Source organism: Balearica regulorum, chromosome 12 (genome assembly GCF_011004875.1).
Source record: "Balearica regulorum gibbericeps isolate bBalReg1 chromosome 12, bBalReg1.pri, whole genome shotgun sequence".
NCBI classification, from domain to species: Eukaryota; Metazoa; Chordata; class Aves; order Gruiformes; family Gruidae; genus Balearica; species Balearica regulorum.
In genome coordinates, this window is record NC_046195.1 from 8,872,391 (window position 1) to 8,895,700 (window position 23,310).

The 23,310-nt window shown below is 43.7% G+C and overlaps 1 protein-coding gene across 1 annotated transcript in view; it reads left to right on the plus strand.

Moving 5' to 3' along the window:
* The first annotated feature begins 8,787 nt into the window (after positions 1–8,787).
* The window catches only part of RFX7 (regulatory factor X7), a 52,053-nt gene continuing 37,530 nt past the window's right edge, over positions 8,788–23,310 (plus strand). The window contains exon 1 of the mRNA XM_075765124.1: positions 8,788–9,244. Coding sequence (XP_075621239.1) covers positions 9,099–9,244 — 146 coding nt within the window. The 5' untranslated portion in view covers positions 8,788–9,098. The remainder of the gene's footprint in view (positions 9,245–23,310) is intronic.

Sequence of the window (23,310 nt, forward strand, 5' to 3'; positions counted from 1 at the left end):
GTCCATGCTCCACTGAGCTCTATGCTGGTGAGGAAAACTCCCTGTGAAGCTTATAAACCTTTTCAATGCAAATAGATAATATGACTTTTTCCCCCCAACTCAATTCAGATTATAAATGAATGAGATTTAGTTCACCAGTCCTTACTGAGTAATTCTGCCATCACATATTCATGCTGAGGAAGACCTTTCAGTGGGATTCTTTGCAGGATAAGACTTTGCTGGCTATTGGAAGTGGGATCACTGAAGAGATACTAACATTTTCCTGCTACTTATCACAAGCAGCACAAATCTGCCTAGCATCCTTGTTAATTATTTAGAGTGTAGCAGACAAAAATAATATTCTTAGAATTATTATTGGAATAATTTATGACCTATTATGAAGTGAAAGCGATTCTGACATATGAGCAGTACTGAGAGAAACTGCCAGTGTGAAAACTCAAACCGGATCTGTGTGCATGAATATTCTTGTCTTGCAGGAAGTAGTGGGAGTAATATGTGAAAAAGAGTTGTTCACAAATCAGTATCCTTGAGAGCTCTCTAGATGACTTTTCCTGCACTTTGTGATGCTCTGCAAAAAGAAAGATCCTCTTTCCCCTTCTTGAGCCTTTTTATGCCATAAACTGTGCACACAAAGCCACGTGTGTAACAGCGCACACTGGTTCTTCAGCAAAGGAATGCACAGTAGGATCAGGTACAAAACAAAGGTTTCAGTCCATGATGGTGGTTACAACTACAAATCTCAGTGCAAAATAATGTTAATCATTAAAGCAAAGGTATTCTTAAAACTGTGTCCATTATTAAAGGCTTGATTTGTCTTTCCACATTATAGTGGGATGAATATTAGACAAGCCTTTGCATTGCCTTCACTCACAGCTTAACTGGCATCATGAACAGTTTTCATAATGAAGTCCACAGCCTGCAAAAGATCTGTATTCCAAGTGTATGCATAGACCCTGTTGTTCCAGATTGTACTTCTTTCCTGCAGCATGCACTGACAAGCTCTGCAGTATGTTTATTACTGTACAACACTGTGAGCCAACTAATGTTTATTACTGGCTGCGCATTAGGTCAATCCAGAGTTTCACCACAACAGGGTACGTTTTAGATGGATTGTGCCTGAAGGGCACTATCCCTCATGGGTCAACTTAGTGGGAAGAAGCACCTGCATCTTAATAAGGATGTACTGAGCTCCCACCTCAGCCTCAGGGGAGAGTAGGTAGAGTGACAAGTCCTGTCCTTGTATTCCCCAAGCACAACCACTCTTGATTTGTACCTGGCCTTTTTCCAGGGCTCTGGGATGGAGGAAATACTCCTCATGTCCCGCCTCACTCCATATAGCTGCACTAAGGCCAAACACAATTTACTGGTATGTATATTATGTTGAATAATTAAGTTTATGTAACATCTTAAATACATGTGTATTATACCTAAATTATGTTAATAGAGCAAAGATGCATCCATAAATATATGTACCAGACTGCTCCATACATGGAAGACAGATGGTATTTATTCTGTATTAATTAATCATTGCATGCAAAATTTCCTCCCTCTTTAAATACCTTGAAATCCTTTTTTAGAATCTAAATGTACACATACAGATGCTTTTTGCTTTGACAGTTGACCGTTGTATTTTATATCCATTCAACATAGGTGGCCTCGGTTTGTGCTGTCTTGTGTATCTTCAATCTAAATGTCATTATTGTAATTCTACTTTCTACTTAAATCAAGTTAATCGATTTATTTAATCAATTTAAAGATGGAAAGCAAACAATGGTGCTAACCCTCCTGAAATTTGGATAGTTAATAGGTCAAGTTTGACAAGATTAGGTCTGCAGATGTTGGCTTCACTGGCCATCACCTTTTTTTACAGTTTGTTTTGTTTAAGTAAGTCAGTCACTTGTTTCAGAATTACATTACACATAAGGATGAAATGCGGCCACTGCTGAGATTTTACTGCTCAGTGTAACTAACTCGTTCAGAAACACTGCTTGAGACATGTGGTCTTTGCCATTGTAGTCTTACGCTGGAACATTTCTGCCATAGATGTGGCTAAAAACCAAAAAAGCAACAGCACTATCTTGGATATTCAAACCCCATTGCTTTAAGGGACACTCCAAAGGAAACTAGGCTAAAAACTTGACCTATTTTAAAAGACATGGCAATCTGTTCTTTTAAAAAATCATTCACACTTCATTGAGTCCTCTCTCTCTCCTATACCACGAAAAATATCATACAGTGGCAAGATTCAGAATTCTTCTATCTCTGCACAGTTTCTCAAACAAATATTGCAAGCTGAAGTCTCCGGTTTGACAATTTAATTTTTCTCCATCACTAATCTTCAGAAAGAAATAATCTCAAAAATTAGCAAATGCATAAATTGAACTAATTAGCTGTAGTTAACTAGAATTGCTACATCACTGCACTTTCTCCCTACCGTTAGCTGCAATGGATCCATTTAACAACCAAAATGTCTTAGGATCCATAAAGGATTTTTGCTTCTAGGGACTTCCATGTTTTGAATTTGAAAACCAGGAGCAGTGAGCCATATTTCTCAGTTATTTTGTTGTTTGAAATCTGGCTGTGAAACTCTATTTACTTTGTGTTGGATTCCCGCCAGAGGAGGCCTGGTTTTAGCAGATGGTCACAGAGCGGAGGCCAGACATTTCCTGCTGCGTCCTGACAAGGCACCGATAGCACCGCTCCCAGGCATAGGCAGCACTGCCTTGAGCAGCCACTGACGCTGGAGGTGAAGTGACTGCTGGCGGAAAGGTTGTGAAGAGTCCATGAAACAGCCCTTGGGGCAAAAGTCTTCGTGGACCAGAGGGTCCTGATGTGGTGCTCAGAGGTGGTGGAGCTGCTGGCCAGAAGATGAGCAGGGGAGGGCTGGAGTGTTGACCAAGAAGAATGGAAGTGTTAAAACCAGATGGATGTAAACCAGTAGTGATGAGATGTGATTGCTTTGATCTTTGACAGGATACCCACTGTCTTGTCAGGGATAGAGAGCTGAAAGAAGAGAGACAAAATGGGAGACTATGGCATCATACTGTTGTGTGGGTTTATGTGTTTGCTCTATAGGCACAATGTGCAGGTAGCATTTTCCTTTCCCCCCATTTCAGGGTGGGCAACTTCTCTGGGAACAAAAATCTTTAATGTGTCCTCAGGCTGGTGTCTGATTTTTCAAGACACTGCCTGCTCATAAGATGGGGAATCAAAGGGAAGTGCCATAATCGCAAGCCCTTGTGTATCACTGGATCACTGCCTTGCCAATTTGCATACAGAAGAAAATGCAAACAATTTCTTAGGAGGCCATAAGACTTGGAAATCCTCCAGGATTCCTTCAGGCAGCAGTAAGATTAAGGACATCCATAGTTTTTCTGGGGATCCAGAGCCTGGACCAACGTAGCTGAAATTCATGTTTCCTCTTCCACGTGGCTCTGCATTTGGGGATATGGTGCTCTCCTATCCTCTGCTATCAGATACCTGGAGCTACTGCATTACTGTGTGAGCTTATCTGGGTCATGATTTTGTGCAGGTGGCAAGGCCCCTGCAGACTGCAGCTGGCCCCCTCCTTGCACTCAAGCCATTCCGCAGGTAGGCAATGTTTAGTTTTGAATGCTTGTGCAAGCCTTTACTATTTACTACTGGATCTCAAAAGGAAAAAAATCAAGGCAAGACTGAAGTGTTGATTGCTTTGTTACATGAAACTTGCATATATTTTTCTCTTCTTGGCCTTGATTCTGTCAGAATCTCCCTAAAACCAAGCCTCTGGGTCAGCACAGGAAACAGCCAACAAGATCAGGTGTCTGCATAGGGGTCTGACTGAAAATATTTTTACCCTAACTTCTACCAGCAGAAGCATCAAATATTCAACATCACTGAAAATGGAAGGATGTCTTTGTTTAAAACCTCCTTCAGTCAAGTATCAAACTTTGGTATTTCTTTCAGTGACAGCTCTTCCTTCTTACTCATCGGCCTTCTACAGGACAGTCTGAATCACCACTTTCATGACTCTCTGTCCCCTTCTAAGTAGTTTTCTTAGGGTGTGGTAGTTGGTGCCTTTTTATTCCTTACTGACCTCTTCCAGGTTGAAGACAAGCCTGCAGTATATACAAACATCATACACATGACTTTTTCAAGCTCAGCAGCTGAGCCCATTTGACATTACATTGAGACATAGATTTATTGTATTGTACAGAGGAGGCAGACTACAGAAATTAAAAGTCTCAAACTATCTGTATCATCAAAGAACCTGGATGGACCTTGGGAATTTAATCTGGTTATCATGACTTACAGAATGCAAATGGTCTGTGTATTACCCCAGCAGAACACCATACTCCTCATCTGACTGACCATGGCAAGCTACAGCCAGGCTCGTGTGAGCCTGGGCCATCGCTGTCTTGCACCTGATGATCATCCACATCTGCACAGAGTAAGGGCTGCATACCCACTTCATTAGTGCCTTAAAACTGCCTTGTAGAGATATAAATGACTAAATGGATGGCAAAGCAGAGAATGGGAGCTATGTTTGCCACGAAAACTGTTTCCATCACTAGTCAGAGTGGTAGCTACTACTCTCTCTTTGCTGGGGAAGGACTCGTGATCACGGGGCCTACCTCAGACTTCCCCAGTGGTTTTTTTCCCTAGCATTTCCCATTATTTGCCAGGCTGTGATACTGCCCGCCACACAACACTTGCACCCGCCCCAAACAGATGCTGCAAGACCCAGCAAAGCTTGGCAGACTTCTGGTCAAGCAGGCTGTCATAACTAAAATAGCCCCCTTTTCATAGCCAGGTTTGAACACAGCCTGCTTTCTCCTGTCAGTTGGTATGATATGAGTTTGAGGGTTTCCTAGGTAAACTGGCTATTTTTTTTTTTAATAATTGAAACCATAAAAGCTGAAGTATTAATTAAAGTTGGTTAGGTGAATTACTAGTTATTGCACTTTCATTTTACAGGTGCTACACATGAGCAGAGATAACAAAACAAAAAGAACCAGAGGGAGATGTCTGGGGCATAACTCAGGATACACGGAGACAGACAGCCCTAGGGAAGGAGAGTTGCAAAAAGGCATCAAAATGGAGTTCACTGAACCAGCATTTAAAGCTTTTGGAAAATGTCTTTTTTTTAGCAAGCCTTTAAAGTCAATTATCCTCACAGAATATGTCTTATGTTTATCTTGAGGATAAAGATAGTGAGATTTCATTATTTATCTGCCTCATACCTCAGGTTAGTCTCTGAGCGTACAGGTCTCTGGCCCTGTGCTAGACAAGAGGTGGCAGATCCCTCTACACTGACAGGAGGGTGGGAAAAGCGCCTTCCTCTCAGTGCTGGCTGCTAGCTGGAGAAAGGGCAGTGAGGCATTCCTCCTTGAAAGCATGAGACACTATATTCCCCAACTGTCAGACACAATTCATAACAGGGAAGAAGAAACAAAACAAAGCCACACTAAAGTTCAGTAGAGAAAATCCTGGAAAATAGGTTAGACAGTATTTAAGCACAACTTTTCCCCACAGAGAAGACTTGTGTCAGATCCTAAGCTCCAGAAATGGGGGAAAAATACACACAGCTTTTGGAATTAACCTGGCAAAATGGAGTTAGCTCCCACCTGTCACGGGACCACACAGTGGAGATTGTCTTCATGCAGACAGACAGCTCTTTCTTTCCTCCAAATGGCTCTTTCATTCTCTTTTGAAGATCATCCTCTAATGAATATATCTGTCCGGCGCAGGCGGCTTCCAGCACTCTCGAGTTAGAAAAGAGGAATTTTAGTGCTAATACAGCAACATCACTTTCTAGATGAGCAAAATGTGTCTGCAGAAAGGGAGAGGAGGACAGGAAGCTGCCGGCCTACCTGCTCGGAGCTCAGTTGCTGCACTCTTCAATAAAAAGAGACATTTGTAAAATGGGAAAGAACAAGAAAGATCCTAGTCCTGCAAATACTGGTCAGGCTTCTGACATGCTTAAACTTTCACACGTGCCTTCATTTACAGCAACAGAACTTAAAATTAACTCCTTTGCATTACTTTTTGTGTGTTTTTTATGCAGTGCTGACCAGGAGCTATGTCAAATGGAGGTATTCAGAGCCATTAGGTACAAGAACTCCAGCAGATGGTTGTAGTGGTCCTTGGCAGATATTCCCTGGATGGAGGTCTCCAGTCAGTCCGTCTGAGTTCACGTTTGTCTATCAGCTGTCAAAGAATTCCCCTCGGTTTCTTCCAGTTAATTCTGTCAGCACAAGCTCTTTGTTTACAAACTTATTCTGGATCTATTTGTTCTTTGCATTACTTGTATATAATCATGTAAACTGTGTATAAGATGCTGCCATTTTTCTTTCACCCATTTCGCGCAGGTGCAGAGATAGTACAAAACACAAGGCAAGTTCAGCTGGTTGTGTAGGAATCAGCTAAAATGGCCTCTGTTTTCAGGCCTACCGACTGCACAAAGGGCAAAGTTCCTCACTCGGTGTTAAAACAGGCATGTGCCAAACCCGTGCCAAACCACGTGCTCAGCTGCACGTGGGGAACACGAGGAAAGCACTGAGGAGGAATTACTCCTAATTTTGAAAAAGGCTTGTGGAGAGCAGAGCGTGGGCCTCTGTCCTCCAGCTATATACATCACAGCCCCATTTCTTTCAAGTATCGTGCTGGGAAAAAGTGGTAAGTTCTTCTTTACTGCTAGGCCCGAGGAGGAAATGTCTTCTTTACACAAAATGGGACCCCAAACTCCTTTTGGGCCTCTCTGCAATCTTGTTTTGGGCCTACTCAAACCGAGCAATAGAAAGTGGCTTATACTTGAAAGGCTTCACACCAAAAAAGCACAGAAAAAAAATGTTTTTTTTTTTAAAAAAAGGTGACTTGATGGTGAGCTATGGGAGTACAGACATAGCTTTTGACGCCCACTGACCAGTTCCACCACAAAAATGCAACCTGGGAGTCTAGGCCATTTATTTAATCTCTGTGCCAATTTAATCACATTCTGCCCTAAAACACCCAGTGTGATTACAGGGTGGCACTGGCAGCCCCGGGGTGCCAGCCTGTGCCTGATGCAGCAGATTTTGCAGAAGAGATGTGACTAATTTATTTTTTTGATCATATGTTGCCCATACAGCTGTAAATAAGTGTGATTACAATTTGACATGGCCGGGAACTACATTCACAAGGAACTACGTAATGAATTTGTCTTCCAACTGCTGGTTTAGACTGAAAGCAACACTGAAATGATGTATATTTTTCCAATTTATTGTAATGGTCTATGATCCTGCAAACACGATGTACATCTGTTGAACTGTATTCTGATGTGTAGGCCCATGGATTTCAATCTGGGACTGAGAGATACACATTGGCCAGAGCGTTTTTACGTCTGGGATCCCCATGGGTTAAGCTCTGGGCAGGCAGATGTCACAGGGTCCAACAAAAGATCTTAAAACAGAGGGAATCTTGGCTGTGTTGATGCAATTGGTATTATGTGGAAATTGCCACAAAACTAGAAAATATCATCAAGGACATTCACCTTTGTCTTCCTGTGCCAGTTCACATGCGTATTGATGTAGTATTCCTTCAAAAAGCATAGCAGTTAGGGATTGTCAATTGATTACTTTTCTCTTTACTTCTGATTACAACTTTTACTTGTATTTTTCTCTTCTTTTTCTGGATGCCCTTCAGAAATTTCCAATTAAAGTTAAAAAAATGCTTTTAATAAGAGGCAGGAACAAGAGAGCTTAGTTTTTATGGTTCTGATGAGAGGTTTTATAAGAACAACATCACCATCATTGTCATAGCCATAAATGTTCTGATTTTGGAGCAGTGTAAATGTAAGTGAAGATTTATTTTTGAAAAGTCTTGCTTTGGTTGGTGACATAGCAATTTACAAATACTCATCTCCTAAATTTGGCGATGCCATGTCTCCACGTGTGTATTTACATTACTAGTTGTCTTCAGGCCCACATTTTCTGTGATGAGCGTAGGCTAGGAAGTCACTCCTTTATCCTTGTGTAGCACTGCTGGAAAGGTACCCGTGTCCATCCTTCTGCCGCGGGCTGCCTCCGCATGGTGAGCGCAAAAATTGTGAATTCCCATCAGAACACTGTCAGAATTGGAGTGATTGGTAAAAGAGGAGCAACACAGAGGCAGCTTGACCCATCTTTGCTGTTCACAGAAGGCTGGGGGTAAAGGCCCGTGGGACTAATGGCACCTCAGCCCCATTTACGTCCAGGGGACACAGAAGGCTGAAGGCAAGGGGCGCCTCGGCCTGCCACCACCCCGTGTCCATGGCTTCCTCAGGGACGTCTTGAGCAGTGAGGAATTTCATTTTTTTTAAACAAATGAGCACTTCAGGAGCGCTGCCCGAGTGGGGAGGCAGGGGAAGATGCGGGGAGCACGCTGAGAGGAGCCAGGCGGCTGTGCTGCAGGCAGCTGATGTAATGCTGCCGCCGCCGCAGGAGCGGGCTTCACGTGTCTCCAGTGCGCAGCGATGCGCTCGGTGCACCCTATATAAATCATGCACATCTTCGTGTATTATAAATATATCTCTATAAAAAACGTTCATACACACGTATGTATTATTTTCGCCGCCGGCGCGCAGTGGGGGCCGCCCCCGCAGAGTCGGGCCGCTGCGGGAGAAGCCCACCACCCCGTGGCGGGGGCCCGGAAGCCTCGGCCCGGGGCTATCGTAGGGGCCGCCCCGCCCCAGAGCCGGCTCGCCGCCGCCGGCCGCGCCCCCGGCCCCGGCCCCCTCCCCGGCAGCAGCGGCGGCGGCGCGGGGCGGCCCGTCTGCTCGGGCAGCGCCGAGCCTGCGCACTCGGCGCCCGGGCGGGCACGGCGGCCGCGGGGCGAGGAGCGGCGGCGGCGCGGGCGGGCCGGGCCAGGTGCTGCGAGGCGGGGGAGCGCGGAGCGACCCTGCGCGGGGGCGGCGGCGGAGGCCGGGCCGCCATGCGCCGTGCCGCGGGCCGGGCTCGCCATCCTGCGGCGTAGCGGCGGGACGCGGCTCGGCTCTCCGCCCGTGATGTCCCCCGGGCAGCGGGGGAAGGCAAGTCACTCGAGGGCTGCGGCAGAGGCCTAGTGCGGCCAGCGCCGCTCCGCGTCCCCGCCGCCGCGCCCCCATGGCCGAGGAGCAGCAGCCGGAGGGGCAGCCGCCGCGGCGGCTCGCCGGCACCCCCGCGCCCGGCGGGGCCCTGCCGGCCCTGGTGCCGGGGCTGCAGGGCGGCGAGGCCAGCGCGCTGCAGCACAAGATCCGCAGCTCCATCTGGTAAGGGCCGGGCCCCGCCGCCGCCACACCGCCCGGGTCGGCTGCGCCCCAGGCCAGCGCTGGGGTACGCTGGGGGGGGGGGGGGCCACTGCGCGGTCGCGGGGGGGTGGCGGCGCGGCCCCTTTGTGCTGGGAAGCGCGGAGCTGCGCGCGAAGCCGCCTGCCCCCCGCTCCCCCCCCCGCGGGGTTGCGCCCCCAGCCGCGTACCGCGGGCGGCCGTGCGGAAAACACGCGTGGTCGTGGGCAGGTGTGTCGGCTCGGCGGTCGGGAGGCTCGTCCCTGTTGCCGTGCCTGGTACTTGTTATTTTCCAGGAATGAGGCAGCCTCCCGTGTGCCGGGGGTGGGTTAGTGGTGCTGCCCGCTTGTGCTCAGCGATAATGGTAATTACGGAGCGGGCTCTGTTCAGACGGATGAGTACAATCTCACCTGCTGAAGGCGTTTTAATTAGTCGGCATCTTATACGATCCTCTGTTTCTACGTCTGTTTTTTTTTTTTTAACGTTCACATGAGACCCCCAGCACAGAGTGTATATGCAGCAGGGCATGCAGAGCGTTGCAGTGCATTTTTCCAGACTCCCTGTAAACCTCTGTTCTGAGTTTCCAGTCTGGTAATTGAAATGCAATTTTGACTGAAACTTGTGATGATGGTTTGCAAGTTCCTGCACAAGAATCCAATTTTGGGTTTTTTCCTAAAAATTAAAATTCATACTAAACCAACACTTAAGAATATTTATTTTGTGTGCATTTGGGGGAAAGAAATAAATTGAGTTTAGCTTACCCTGCAAATAAAATATTGTGGGTTTTTTTTAAAAAATACCTGCAAGAGACTGTCACCTGCAGCATTTATATTTTGTATGTTTTTAAAAGCTGCTTTTGGCAGAGGGAGCTGATAAAGTATTGTGAAAGTTGGGAGTTGTAAATATAGGTTACTCATATATAATGTTTTCCTTTATATATACGTACCATATATATAGTCGTATACACGTACTCATCCTAATAAAAACATACTGATCTAGCTTGCCTATTACTTCATACTATAGTTAGATTTTATGGTTTGAATTGGTGGAGCTGGAAAAGAAAGAGAATCGAAATATAATTTTACCTTCACATTCTGTTATTGTATGGCATACTGAAGTTGCATATGTTGTGTTTTTTTAAAAAATTCAAACAGTAAATAATAATTCATTGTCTGTAATCCACACTTGCTACCTTTTGTTTTGGTTTTCTCTGCAATGTGACCTAGAGAAGGAATACAAACTGCAGAATTTCCTGTCTGTTTAGATCATGAAATCTTCACACCGTCCTAATTTATTACGGTGTTTAGTGATGGCTTTTTTTATATTTTCTTCTCTTGTCATGAACATGCTGTTTGGAAATAAGCCTCAGAGAGCATGTTTACATTGCATTCAGATTAGGTATCATGTCCAAGTTGAAGACAAAATGGCTACTAAGTAAAACCTCTGCTTTTATTATGGGTTTTCTTTTCAAGGAAAAAGAGCATGTATGTTAGCCTTTTAAATGAAAGCTGCTTATTTTATCCAGGTAAACTTGATGAATAGCCCGAGCCCATGTTTGGTACAAAGGAATGCAGCGTTTTGTCCGGTGTAAGTGGCTCGCCTGGTGCCAGTGCCTGTGACCAGCAGAGGTTTTGCCAGCACCTTGCCGCCCTTTCTGTTGGTCCTTTCACAGACCGTCCTCACCTCTGTGGGAGCGTTCCTCCTGGCTACCTGCTTCCTGCACTGGGCTGGGACTTCCCTGCTGCTTTCAGGCAGTATCTGGTCCCTGCAGGTTATGCTGTTAAAATGCAGTATTTGAAGATAAGGTTATTTTTAATAAGAAAACCTTTTCTTTGATATCATCAAATCTTTTGTCTGGGACTACTAGAAATTCTGTGTTTCTGTATTGCGATCAAGCATTCTTAATTTGAGGCTGGAGTTTAGTGTTACTTTGCATCTTTGTGTAGATGCAGTGGTTGGTTTTGAGCAGCAAGGATGAGGAGCATTGCCAGGGAAGTTGTGCATACCGCGCTCGGAGTAAACAGTGGAAAGTCGGATTCGCTACTCTGTTCAGTGGGTGCTGCATGCTGGTGATGGATTAACAGTGGGAGAGATTGTGGAAGGCTGCTTGTGAAAATGGCAGTGCCCTGTTGTTAACAGAACTAGGTGTAACATGCAGAAGAGAGCTCTTCTGTATTGCCTCCTCTTCCTCCTCTCTTACCCTGCTTGCCAGTTGTGTGTGCTGGCAGGTTGGTGTGTTCAGTTCCCCCTTTTCTTCCCAACGGGTTTAGCACATATAGATTAGTACTCTTCTGTATTGTTCCCCCCCTTTTCTCCTACACGTTTGTGCACAGTAGATGGATGTTTTTAGTTGGTTGTGTGTGTTTATTGTTGTTTTTTGTTTTTTGTTTTTTGTTTTTTTAAAAAAAGGTTTCAATCTTCAAATTGTATTGTCAATGAAAATAGTAGTATAGCAAAATATAGCAGCTACTGAAACACTGGACTTGAGGATCACAAACAAGTCTGTGCTTGTCCTTCCACTGTACAGACAAATATAAATATAGTGTGTGATGTAGGCCTCAAGTGGGACAATGAGTTATTCATTATCTCAACTCATACTTAATTTATTCTGTTTATTAAATTAAAATGTAGTTTGACAAAAGTAGCTCGAGTAATTGTGAATGTGTGGAGTCCCTTAAAATGAAACAATAGGTTAAGTCCTGCTAGTTAAAATTGCAGAGACAGTCAGCATATGTACTGAAAACTTTAAAATGTGCTTGCTAGGAGTCCATTCTGGTTTGGGGGTTTTGGGGGGGTTTTTTTGCTGGTTTTAGTTTTTTGGTGGGGTTTTTTTTTTTTGCATATAAAGTGACCATTAGTTTGGACCGAGGAGGGGAAGATAAAAGTTACTTAGCTGTGCTTAAAAACAAATTAGGAAATATTTATTTGCATTACAACATCACGTACAGGTATTTAACTACTGTTCTGTTACAATAATTAAAGTTCATCACTGTCTAACTGTATTTTTTCCTGTTTGCTCCATATGAACACATCCAGCAGAGTGCTGTCTGTTTGTGTTTCATGTTCCATACGTGAATTGCTGAGGCAGTTGGATGTATTCTTACGGTGTTGATGAAACAGGCAGAAATAATATTAGATGTCTTTTCCCATTGACGGATTAGAAGTCTAGATGGGGAGAACACATCTTTGGGAGCCCAGTCTGGCTGATTAGTGTCAGGTTGGGTGGGTTTGTAAATTGCCCTGGTCTTCGCTGGACACTGGGCTTTAATCTGCCTGGTTTTGTTTCCCTTCAGATTCATTAAAGCTTTCATATTTATTAATAGCTTTTTGTCCAGACATTAGACCCCGAGGCGGGAAAACTTCCCTAGTCAGCTGTCTGAGCATATAGACTAATGGGGTTTGAATTATTTTCTTCTAGTGAGGGTACTGTATTATCAAATGTGTGTCATTTGTATATGACTTTTCTGTACCCAAACATATGGTGGTGAAGACAGTCTACTCTATATTACATTAAATTGCCAAAAAGTATCGTATAGCTGAAGACAGCCAGCGATGCACATACGTAAAAGCAGTGTGGCACAAGGATTGAGATGTGAAGATGACTGAACGAGGAAGGTGTCTGCTGAGGGTCTGCTCTCGCTGGTGTGAAAGAAAAAGGCCAACAGTTTTAGGCAATTTAATCACTTTGCTCACTGTATTAATCTAAAATCCAGTCTGTAGCTGTGAACATTGAAGGAACGGGCTAGTTTGTTTTCTTGCTCGCTGTTGCGAATAACTGGTGATGATTCTTCAATGAATACTTGTTTATTGTTGTAAATAGTAATCTGGTGTTTGCATCTGTGCACAGCTTGGCCCCACTTTCTTTCACCTTGCCTGCATCTTGTCTCTTTTTGTCCTAAAGGCATCTGTTAGGATTTGAATATAATAATTCTGCTCGAGAGATTAATTTCTCTCCTCCCCCTCCTCGATATCTCGTGTGTAAACCGAGCTGAGGACCTGGCGGCGTGGAGTGGCAAACACGAGCCATTGCTTTTGCAGCCATTTCAGTTGGACGTGGGTGTGGGTTTCAGATCTGTAATTTCTGTCTTCAAACAGCTCTTCTAGTTAGAAGTTGTATTGGAAAACCACGTGAGCTAGGCTGGGCAGTGCCAAAATTATATGTCCTAAGGCCTGGTTTGTCTCATGTTGAGGGGGGAGTAGGAGGTGAATTGTGCCCTTGTTACTTTTGGGCTGTAGGTATTGTGCTAGAAAACCAAATTAGCTGATGGTAACACCAGTATTTTCTAATCTTTGGAAGGCTCTGTTCTGATGACTTAACATCATTCCTGCTCCCTCCTGCAATTGCATCCATCACTCCTCATTAGGCATTGTCAGCAAGTGTGGATTGTCACTTAGCTGTTGGCAGAGCAAATGTTCTGCAATTTGGGAAATGCCATTGAGATTTTTCATAATAGGAATTGCTACTTATTTGTATGGTTAGGTCAGCAGAAAAAATGATTGACAGTCTTGATAATATATTAAAAATATGTTTAATAAAATGTGTTTCAGGGTCTTTGTGAATGCAGGTGCAAACGCCTTTTTGGTAGTTTCCTTCTGCAGTTGAAATTCCTGTAACGCCCTTTATGTATTTTTTAAAACAGGTTGAATTAATCTGTAGACCAATCCATCTACATTTACTCTTTTTCAGTTTTCTGTACCTCAGGAGAGGGAGGCAGGGAGTAAGAGCAAAAAACCCCCAACCTCTATATTTTGTTAAATGGTCTGTCAGAATTGAGTGGAGAACTTAAAATTTCCTGTACCTGATTACAGACTTTTTGTGGTTATTCTGTGCCCCCAGCCCAAAATGCACCAGCCACAATTCCCTCCTTTGTCGTGGTTAATTCATTGTTGGAAGTGGGAAACAAAGCTTATAATTCTTCAATAAAAGATTACTAACTATTGTGAGGAAGAACTAATAATTATTATTGATGAGTGTACAGGCTGCACTCATTTCACTAAATCTATGTAACATTAGAAGTGTGTTTACCTGCTTTGAAAAAGTACTTTGAGCCCCTCAGCTAAGAGATGCTGTGTATAACTGCAAATATTTCTTGTCACTAACCGAGTTTTCCCTGGCTTTGTGGTTCCATTGTTTACAGGTGATGAGACTTGCCTGTCCTGAACGTATTTGCTGATGTAGTGTATTAAGCAGTCAAATATATAGCGAAACAATTGAGCTGTGGACCATATTTTAGAGTAGTTCTTGATCATTTCAGAGGAGGTCAGCCTTCTTTGGACAAAACATTTAGCAGCACGTTGTTCTCCTTCACACTCTGCTTCCACAAATGGATGGGAACAGAAAGTCGAATTTGTTTCATTTGACTCCATTTGGTTCTGTACGTGTTGGTCAAAGTAGCTCCCTTGTAGATGCTGTGGAGAAGAATGCACTTCTGAGGTGAGGGCCATCTCCTAGGGAAGACGTTTCCATAAAACAATCCATCTGATCACTTTATGTGCCTATTTTTCTTTGACTGTAAACAAATTTTAAACTGTGTGCCAGGGTGTAACTATCTGTGGTGCAGATCTCTTGACTTGGGCAAAATAAATCCTACATAATTTGTCACTTTTTCAACTCAACTTCTTTTCCTGGAGGATGGCTGCTCCATGCCCTCTGTGGATTGTTTTTGGAGATTTTCCATTCCCTTGAACAAGGTCCAGGTACACCCTTTATCTGTGACTACACATTTCTGTACAGAGGAAACCCTCCTTTTGGGGAGGAAACCCTCCTTTTTGGGGAGAAGCCCCCCGGAAGAATTGTTTTTCACCAAAGTGGCTTGAAAAAGCATGTACTAATCTCTACTGAAATGCATCCCTAGCTATTGGGAAAGCCTTCCTCCATGCTGCTGACCGCAGGGAGCAGGCAGGTCAGCTACACACAGCCGTCAGTGCCAGATCGGCGTGGGAGGAGAAGCAACTTTCCAAAACGGGGCACGGCCACCACGGTGGTGGAGTTTCTAGGTCAGCAGGTGTGGAAGCCAATTTGGTCTGCAGGCATTTTTACAAGGTTAGAAAATAAACCTGAATAAAATGAATGCTGACCTTTATGTAACCTTTTGAGAATGGAGTTGAGGTTTTATTGAATATCCTGGCTCCGACTTGGACGGAATAGCTTTGCAGGAAAAAAGTCTTTGTAAATCTGCTTTTAGGAAGAGCACGTTTTTCACTCTTGCTCATGGACTTTGTTTCTTGAAACAATAAGGTCTAAAAAGTATATGGGGGAAAGATAATATTCAAGTAATAAAAAATTTGGCTAAGTTTAATTGCAGTTCATTTAAAATACGTAGGAATGCATTAAATTGTTGACTTCACAGCGTCAAACGTATGCGATTCCTTGTTTCATAAATGTTTTACTTCCCACCACAGGAGTTCCCTTTGTTGCAGCAAGTCAGATGGTGTGACATTGTGATTCAGAGCAGCATTTCTGATGAGTTCTTAATAAGCACAGAATTGCAGGATTGTCATCCCAGGCCTCCGTAGCTGGGTTGCTTGCCATTTGGAGCAGTTCTGTTTGGTTTGCATGTGTCTGTATGCCATTGGCGAGTAGGAATCCAAATCTCTATCTGAAAAGAACACTTAGAAACCCCTCCTAAAATTTTCTGGATACTGTATAACTTAATCAGAAAAAACACTGTAACTGGGTGAGATGACAGTGGTGCTCAGATTTACACTGAAGAATCTTTTAATTAATTGAGACTTGGGGTGATTTTGTTAGCCTTTTGTGTGTGTGTGTAGTTTTGAGAGCAGGGGTTGAGCTTAATGTTTTTATACAGATCCCATAACTTATGTATGTTGCCTTCTCTTGTTACTCCGCTCTGCCGCTTGCCAAACAGAAGTATTTGGAGAAGGGCCAGAGCTGCGAAATTCAGATCAGGATCCCAGTTTGGATTTTTGATTCAAGCCTTTCTAATATCTAATATTACAAAGCCTCATATATAAATAAGGGACTCCTTATTTTTAAACTGCGAAGATGAGATGGAGATACCTTTCTAGCTTGCCTCTGGAGCAGTCCAGGTAGCAAGCCAGACTATATGTTTGAAAAGTTAATTGCAGGTGATTCAAAAGGTAAATTGGATAGATGAAAATGCAGTGCTGTCACCTAGAAAGAGCCCAACTGGAAGACCAGTACAAATTGGTACTTTGAAGCCAGTGAGAAGAATCTCCTAAATACATCTAAAAATTCTGAAAGTGCTGGGATGTTTTGTTGCGTTCTCTCAGATCTTGAGGAATTTTGAGGGTTTGTTTTGTTCTAAATCGGGTTAGCCAGTATCTCAATTTTAATGCTTTCTTGATTTAATGGAAAAAGGATTATCTGTCATCAAGTACGGTGCTTGTTATCGGCTGCTGTGCCATCAGCAGGCTTTCGGTAAGCTGCCAAGTGTTTGTGGAACTGTTGTGGAATGTTTAATCATTAGGACAGTGGAAAAAACATTCAAAACTTCCCGAATATTTTCTCTGTTGCTTGTTTTTAATTGCTTGTGGTTGCCGCAGTGACATTGTACCAGTCAAAGGGTGGGGAGGCCGGGTGTTGCTCCAGGCAGGACCTGGGATGGGATGGTCTCTGTGGGTGGGACCTGCACCCTGGGCGTCCTGGCGGAGGGGCCTCCCGTGGGTGGCAGACCTGCCAGGCTCTCCTTTTGGACCTGCTCGCTGCCGCACTCGGTGAGTGGTCTAGTCTTTACGTATTGCTCAGCCTGTGTGAGCTGTTACCTTTTTCTAACTATGATTATAAACACACCGCATGGCACAGTGCATGGTGGTTGCGGAGGCAGGGGATGCGTCTACAGATGTGGGTTTCTTAGGGTGTACCTGTGTTCCTCCAGAGAGACGGGTCCTGCTTAGCTTTTCCCTGGAGCTGGCTGGGGATTGGTATCACTTACCGATTGTCAGGTACTTCAAGTTTGGGAAGAAAATCTTGTTCCTGGGAAGAACTCATTTATTAAATGAGGCATATTCGCATCTCCCCCTGAGAGGAAATTTGTGGTTAAATGTCAAGGTCCATGATTTATGGCTGTCCTTTTTGATGGATGGTCTCACAGGCGTGGAGGCAATCTATGTTTCTTAGTCAAAGATTTCTAAGTACCATTATAAGGTTGTTTGGACTCCTGCCAGTGAAAAAGTCGGATTGCACTGGACAGCAGGAATTACAGTTCATTACTTTCGTTGCCTATAAAGCAGTGAATTAAATTATTTTTAAAGCTGTCAGCAATACAAACAGAGCATTGGAAGTTTTTCTTAGTATGAGGTTGCCTGGAAGTGTCTGCCTCAAGCAACCTCGGACAAACAAGAAATAGCTTGTGAGCAAGGTGTGCTGGATAGTAGGATGGGCAATTTGTTCTGCTGTATTTTCCTCACCACCTTCTTGCCCTTGTTTAGAAATCACCTGAAAATTCTTGGAGTAGTCTTTGACTTCAGTGAAAATACTCCTGTGTGCTTTCTCCCTTCCTCTTCAGAATTGTTGCCATATTAAAGTATGTCTTAAAAGACAGTTACTCAGTGCCACAAGTGGTAACTGTTTGAAGGCCTGTAAATTGAAAAGTTTTAACATTTATTTAATATTTTTTGTGGATGGAATTTTAAGTCATCCTTTTAACCTGCTTTGAAAAATAGCGGCAACTCCTTCCTCCACAACCACATGCTAGTTTTATTGCTAATTTAGTGGAGGAAAGTACTTGAGAGGTTTGGATGCTTATTAAGCCAGAGGAAGAACTGGGCAAGGTGATTCTGGATGCCATGTGAATGCTGTGTCCGGAGGCAATCTGAAATGGGGACTCAAGGCTTCTACTTGGGGGCCGGACGTTCTTTGGCAGGACTGGTTTGTTTTCTGTGCTGGTGGGGTGCAGGCAGTAGTTTCTCTGGAAGAGCACGTAGGCGGCAGATGCCCAGCAGTGTCCCTGCTGCGCCCTTGAGGGAGGCTTCCTTGCAGGATGGGTACTCTGCTGAAGCGAGCTGTGTTTAACTTACACAGCATTGTCCGCCTACAACTACCCTCTCCCACGTCATGTTCAGATTCAGATGCTTTGTGCTTCTCATAGTGTTTCTCAATGAAAGGTAAATGATCACTCCATGATCCTTGTGCTGATTATACGAAAGTTGGTAGCTGTGCGTGAGGTGCCTGTGAGATCAGTTGGCTGGTGCTCAGCCCTTGCATGAAAGCTGAGCTCTTTCTGCTGTGATGGCACTTTCTGAAGCAAAGGCCAAAAATGATTTTGAAATAATCTTGCAGGAGTCAGAGACTGTGCCACAGGAACTTTTTATCCAAGCTCTAACAAAGTATGGTGTTTCTTTCATTAAGGGTACATAGAAACTTTGCCTATTATCTTTATGGTTTGCTTTTTTTTTTATCAAGCCTGTTAGCTTTTTAAATGACAAGCTGTGTTAGGGCCTACAGTTGCTATTACTGGTCAGGTAAACTAGATAAATTAGTTGATATTTGAAAGACAGTCAAATTACTCCTGGCAGTAATCACAAGCTGCACACCTGGAACCACAGTGTGCTGAAGAGCTAAGCCAGCTTTTTGCTCCAGGAGCCTGTTCTGCAGAATTACCTTCATTATGCTTGATTCCAGTGGTATAGTTCAATGATCAACTCATAAAAAGTTGAGAAATTAATTGGCAGCTGAGAGAAAAGTGTATTTGCCTCTTCCATTCAACAAGTGAATGAAGTGGGATTGACAAATCTAGTTCTAAAAATGTGGAAACGGGTATTTTGAACAGAAACCATCAGTTGTCTTTAACAACTAGAGATAGCTTACTGAGTCAAATAAAAAAAATCCCAAGTAATCAACAAATGTGCTGAAGACATAAGAAGCAGCACTTTTTTTCTTTTTGTAGCAGTTGTGAAATGCTCGTTTGTGTGTGTTTAATTACACTCAAGCTATCTCCTCATCCTACATTGGGCCTAATTTTCCTGGTTAATAATGGCTAAAAAAAAAATGGTAATACTGTTGATCTCTTAGGCTGAGAATAAAAATGAAAAACAAGATAACTTTTTTGTGTTGTTTAATACCGATAAGTTTAAGCAGTTCCATTCAGCTTTCATTGCACACATCCCCATGGACCGCATCTTTTTCTTGCTAGGAGCTGACTTCTCTTACATCCAAAGATAAGTAAGCACTTTGGTTTGTATGTTCAAGTCGGTGAAACTTGTAGCTTAATTGAATAACAAAATTTAGATTGTGTCTACAGTGGTTCAGTGTGTGGAAGCTGTCTCTCTGCAAACACTTGGACATATACGTAGGTACTGGGATGTTGTCAATCAATAGCTCCAGATGTTCAGGTGAAAATTTGTAAGATGTGTTTGCAGTGCAGAACCTAATAATTGTTGTTTGTCACTTCACAGTGATTCTTGTCACTTCAGAAAAGTTCTTAGTTGCTGCTGAATACTTCAAATACAGTAGCTTTGTGGCAAATTAGGCCCAATGTAGGATCAGGAGATAGCTTGAGTACCTTGTATTCTTCTGGAAGAGATGGTCCTTCCTAAATTCATCAGGTGAGCTGTAATTTTGGCTTGATTAGTTCAGCTGCTCAGTAAGGTAGTGGCAAAGCAGCATATAGTTCACCTTGAAAGTTGAAATCAAACTGTGTAAATAATCAGGAGAAGACATTTTCATTCCCTTAATGCAGACATCTGCTCTCACACTGGCATGTTTACGCATGATGTCGTTCACAGGAATGAAACTCCAGACCAATCAATTCTGTACTGGTCTTTAGACAATGTCTCCTTCTGGAAAGACCCATCAGACAAGTAATTGTGGGTAACATTAGCGTGAGACTTTTGTACAAGCATAGTTCAGTAAATTGTTAGATGCTGAAAGATGTTAGCCAGTTACGTGCTGCAGCCTACAGGTGAATTTCAACAGTGCAGTATCTGAGTGACTGTTGCTTTAGTAGCTTTCTGTCTGCATCCATCTTAAATATAATTCCCTAGTGCTATGATTTTTGGAAAGTCAGAAGTTTAATGCAGTTTTTCTGAAATCTGTTAAAGGTTTAATCAAGGACAGCCTTTTCTGTTTCTGACTATTTTATGAACTTTGCAGTTCCCTGGGATGTTTGAAATGGACAGATTATAAATAATGAACCCACGTAGGTATTCTGCACATTGTGTTAATAGGGCGCTAAATTCGGTGACCTGCGTGGCTGTGGCTTCAGCACTTTCTACTAGGGCAGGTCACGTGCCCTCTGCTATGTTTTTGAAAGAAAACCATGACAATATGAAAACTTTACGAATAGATATAAAAATGCTTTATGGACAAGGTTGTGCCTGCAAAGCAGGTATGTCACTTGAGAAGAAAATGGCAAAAAGTTCTCCATTTTTTGGGTCCCGTCTCCATCCAGTTGCCTACAGAAATAGGATGGCATGGCAGAGCCAAGTGTAGTGCAGTCTGCCTATAGCAAACTGGCTGCATACGTTATCCTCTGTTCCAAGGAGATGGAGAACTAAATGCTAAAGTTGTGGGGTATTAAGTACCAGTCAGGTACCTGCTGTTTGTAATTTCCATTCATAAATTAGGTTTCAGAGGAAAGAAATAATCTGGTGGACTTGCTTGTTCATTCATCGTGGCTGCAGAGGTGGCCTAGCAGTGAAGGAGGCAGTGGGTGGGGTGAAGGTGGCTGAATGAGTGATGCTTGTCTGCCCTACACTTGTAGTTTATGCAGCACTGGCAGTGGAGTTGTCCTGACTGCTCTGAAGCTGCATGGGCCTGATGGTGCCTCAGCCTGAGAGCTGGTAAACGTAATCTTGGGTTGGAGGAGTGCAGGCTCATGAAAGATGCTCGTTTGGCACAGTTAAACTACCACCTCGAAGTTAGTGCAGCTGTGTTCAAACTCAGCTTTGTAGGTGCAAACTGAAATAGATGCATGCAGGTATAAACTTACACGGCTTTAACTTAATTAAATTTTGTGCAGCTTTAATTTTAAGCAAGCACAGCTTACAGGTTTAGACAAGCTCTTGAGTCTGCAAGTAAATTAAAGTTCATCTGGGTTGCAGGCTAGGGGAACTCAAACTTTCCAAACTAAATCCTTGAAAATAGGAGTAGCAGTTTGTAACTTTTCTGAACATCCTGGTTTTGGGATTAAAAACATTTAAAAAGATGACATTAGGATTATTTTTTTTACCCCCAGAAACAGAGGGTGGAAAACTTAGTTTATACTGTTTTAGTATTCAGTGAACTGACCTTTGAAGTAGTCGGGAGACTTCTGGCTACTTGCAGCTTTTTATTTGTAGGGACCAGACTGTTTCTGTGCCTGGAGCGGGTCGAAGCCTGTAAGCAGAGGTGAGCGACAAACGCCCCAGGGTGCAGGATGAAGGCCTGAAAGATCCTGCGGCAGCTGAACAAGGAGGAATTTTCTGAGATGGGAAGTTGTGTGGCTGTCGCCATCAGGCAGCAGTGCCATGTTCATCCTGCATACATTCAGCTTTCAAATTTTCACCTCTACAAAAAAGTCAAGGATGGAAATAGGGTTATGAGATGTGCCAGTGAGCAGTGTGGCACAGGTCAGGGAGAGAAGTTGCCTTTCCTGTGAAGCGAAACCGTGCCCATCTAGCACAAAAGAAGTGACTCTTCTGGTAGGCAGATGCTTGGAGAGTGCTTGTAGATACTAAAGGCGTTACTCAGCGCAGGGAAACCGAAGAGGTTGCAAGGATTGTATTCCCTGGGAGTTACCAAGGTCAGCACTTGGGTACAGGTTCCTCCTCAAGTGGAAAAAAGGATACAGAGGAGCTGTGCAGTGGACAGCCATAAGGGGAAAGGGAGCGAGGAGGAGAAATGCACATTTCCAGAGATGGGGGCCGAAGTGGAGGTAATATGGTATTGCAAGCAGCATTGGGTAGAGGGGCTAGATAAAAGCTGGATTTGTTTGCAGATGTGGAGCATTTGTTTGCATTTGTTTCAGTGTAGAGGGGAGAAATGGATGTTCGTGGCATGGAGGAGGGACAAAGTATGTGCCAGGGAAGCCCTGTGGGTTAAGCTGGGCAGCATCTTCCCAGCGCAGCATCTACGAAGGGCTACCCAGCCCCACTGCAGCCTTCAAAGTGCTTCTCTGCTTGCTAGCAGCTGTTGGGCCCCAGGTAACATTGAGATGGTAGCACGGTGTGAAGGCTGGGACTCCTTTCCAGGCTGACAATGGGACACCCGCAGCTGTTGACCCTGCAGGTTTTGGAGAGGGGATGGCTGTGTGGGATGTCAGAGTACTGGCTTGTCTTGGTGGGACTTGAGCTGTGTGTGGGGCTTGGTGCTGGGCTTAGCAGTGTAGGAGGGTCTGTTCCTCTCCGCAGGCTGGCGCTCGCTCGGGGTAAAGCCACAAAAGAACTTGGATGGGACTGGGTTATGCATTGGTAACCAGATGATACCTCCCTGGATACCAAATAAATAGGGTAGTAAAGAGGTAAAACCAGTAGCAAACGTGTGTGTGAGCAGAAAGTAACTAGGATAGCCATGGGTCATGGAAAATGCTGAAGGAAATAATGGGAAATAAAGAAGAAACACACCTTTTATGAACAGGCTTAAATCTGCCATCTGGGCACCTGCACCAGTGTTGGGAAATGCGTATGGTGGGACAGCATTGTTGTAGAGCTGCTAACACTGGAAGCTTTTGTATTGGATTCAGCTGAGCTTTGTGTAACTATGTACAATAAACATAGCCTTGTACAGATTTGTATATTTATGGGTGTGTATTAAATGTAAGCAGAGTGTAGAACTGTTCCTATTTTCTTGGGAGTGTGAGTATTATTTCACTTTGCCATCAGCTGTCTGTAGCCACCATTTCTTGAGGGAAAGGCAGCAGAGGAGCAGGTCTGCTTTTAGTGGGACATACTTCAGATTAAGTTCCTACTTGAACAGTCTTTTTTTCCTGAAGCTTTATTGAGATCACCGTGTGCTTTTTGTATTTAGCCTTTCTAGGCAATTGATCCTTGCAGACTGATCTTAGAACAACGCCCTGCAGTGCCCCATGTAGATTGTTAGTAATAAATACAGGATGCAGCTCCGATGAAGTCGTATTATCTTCCTACATAAT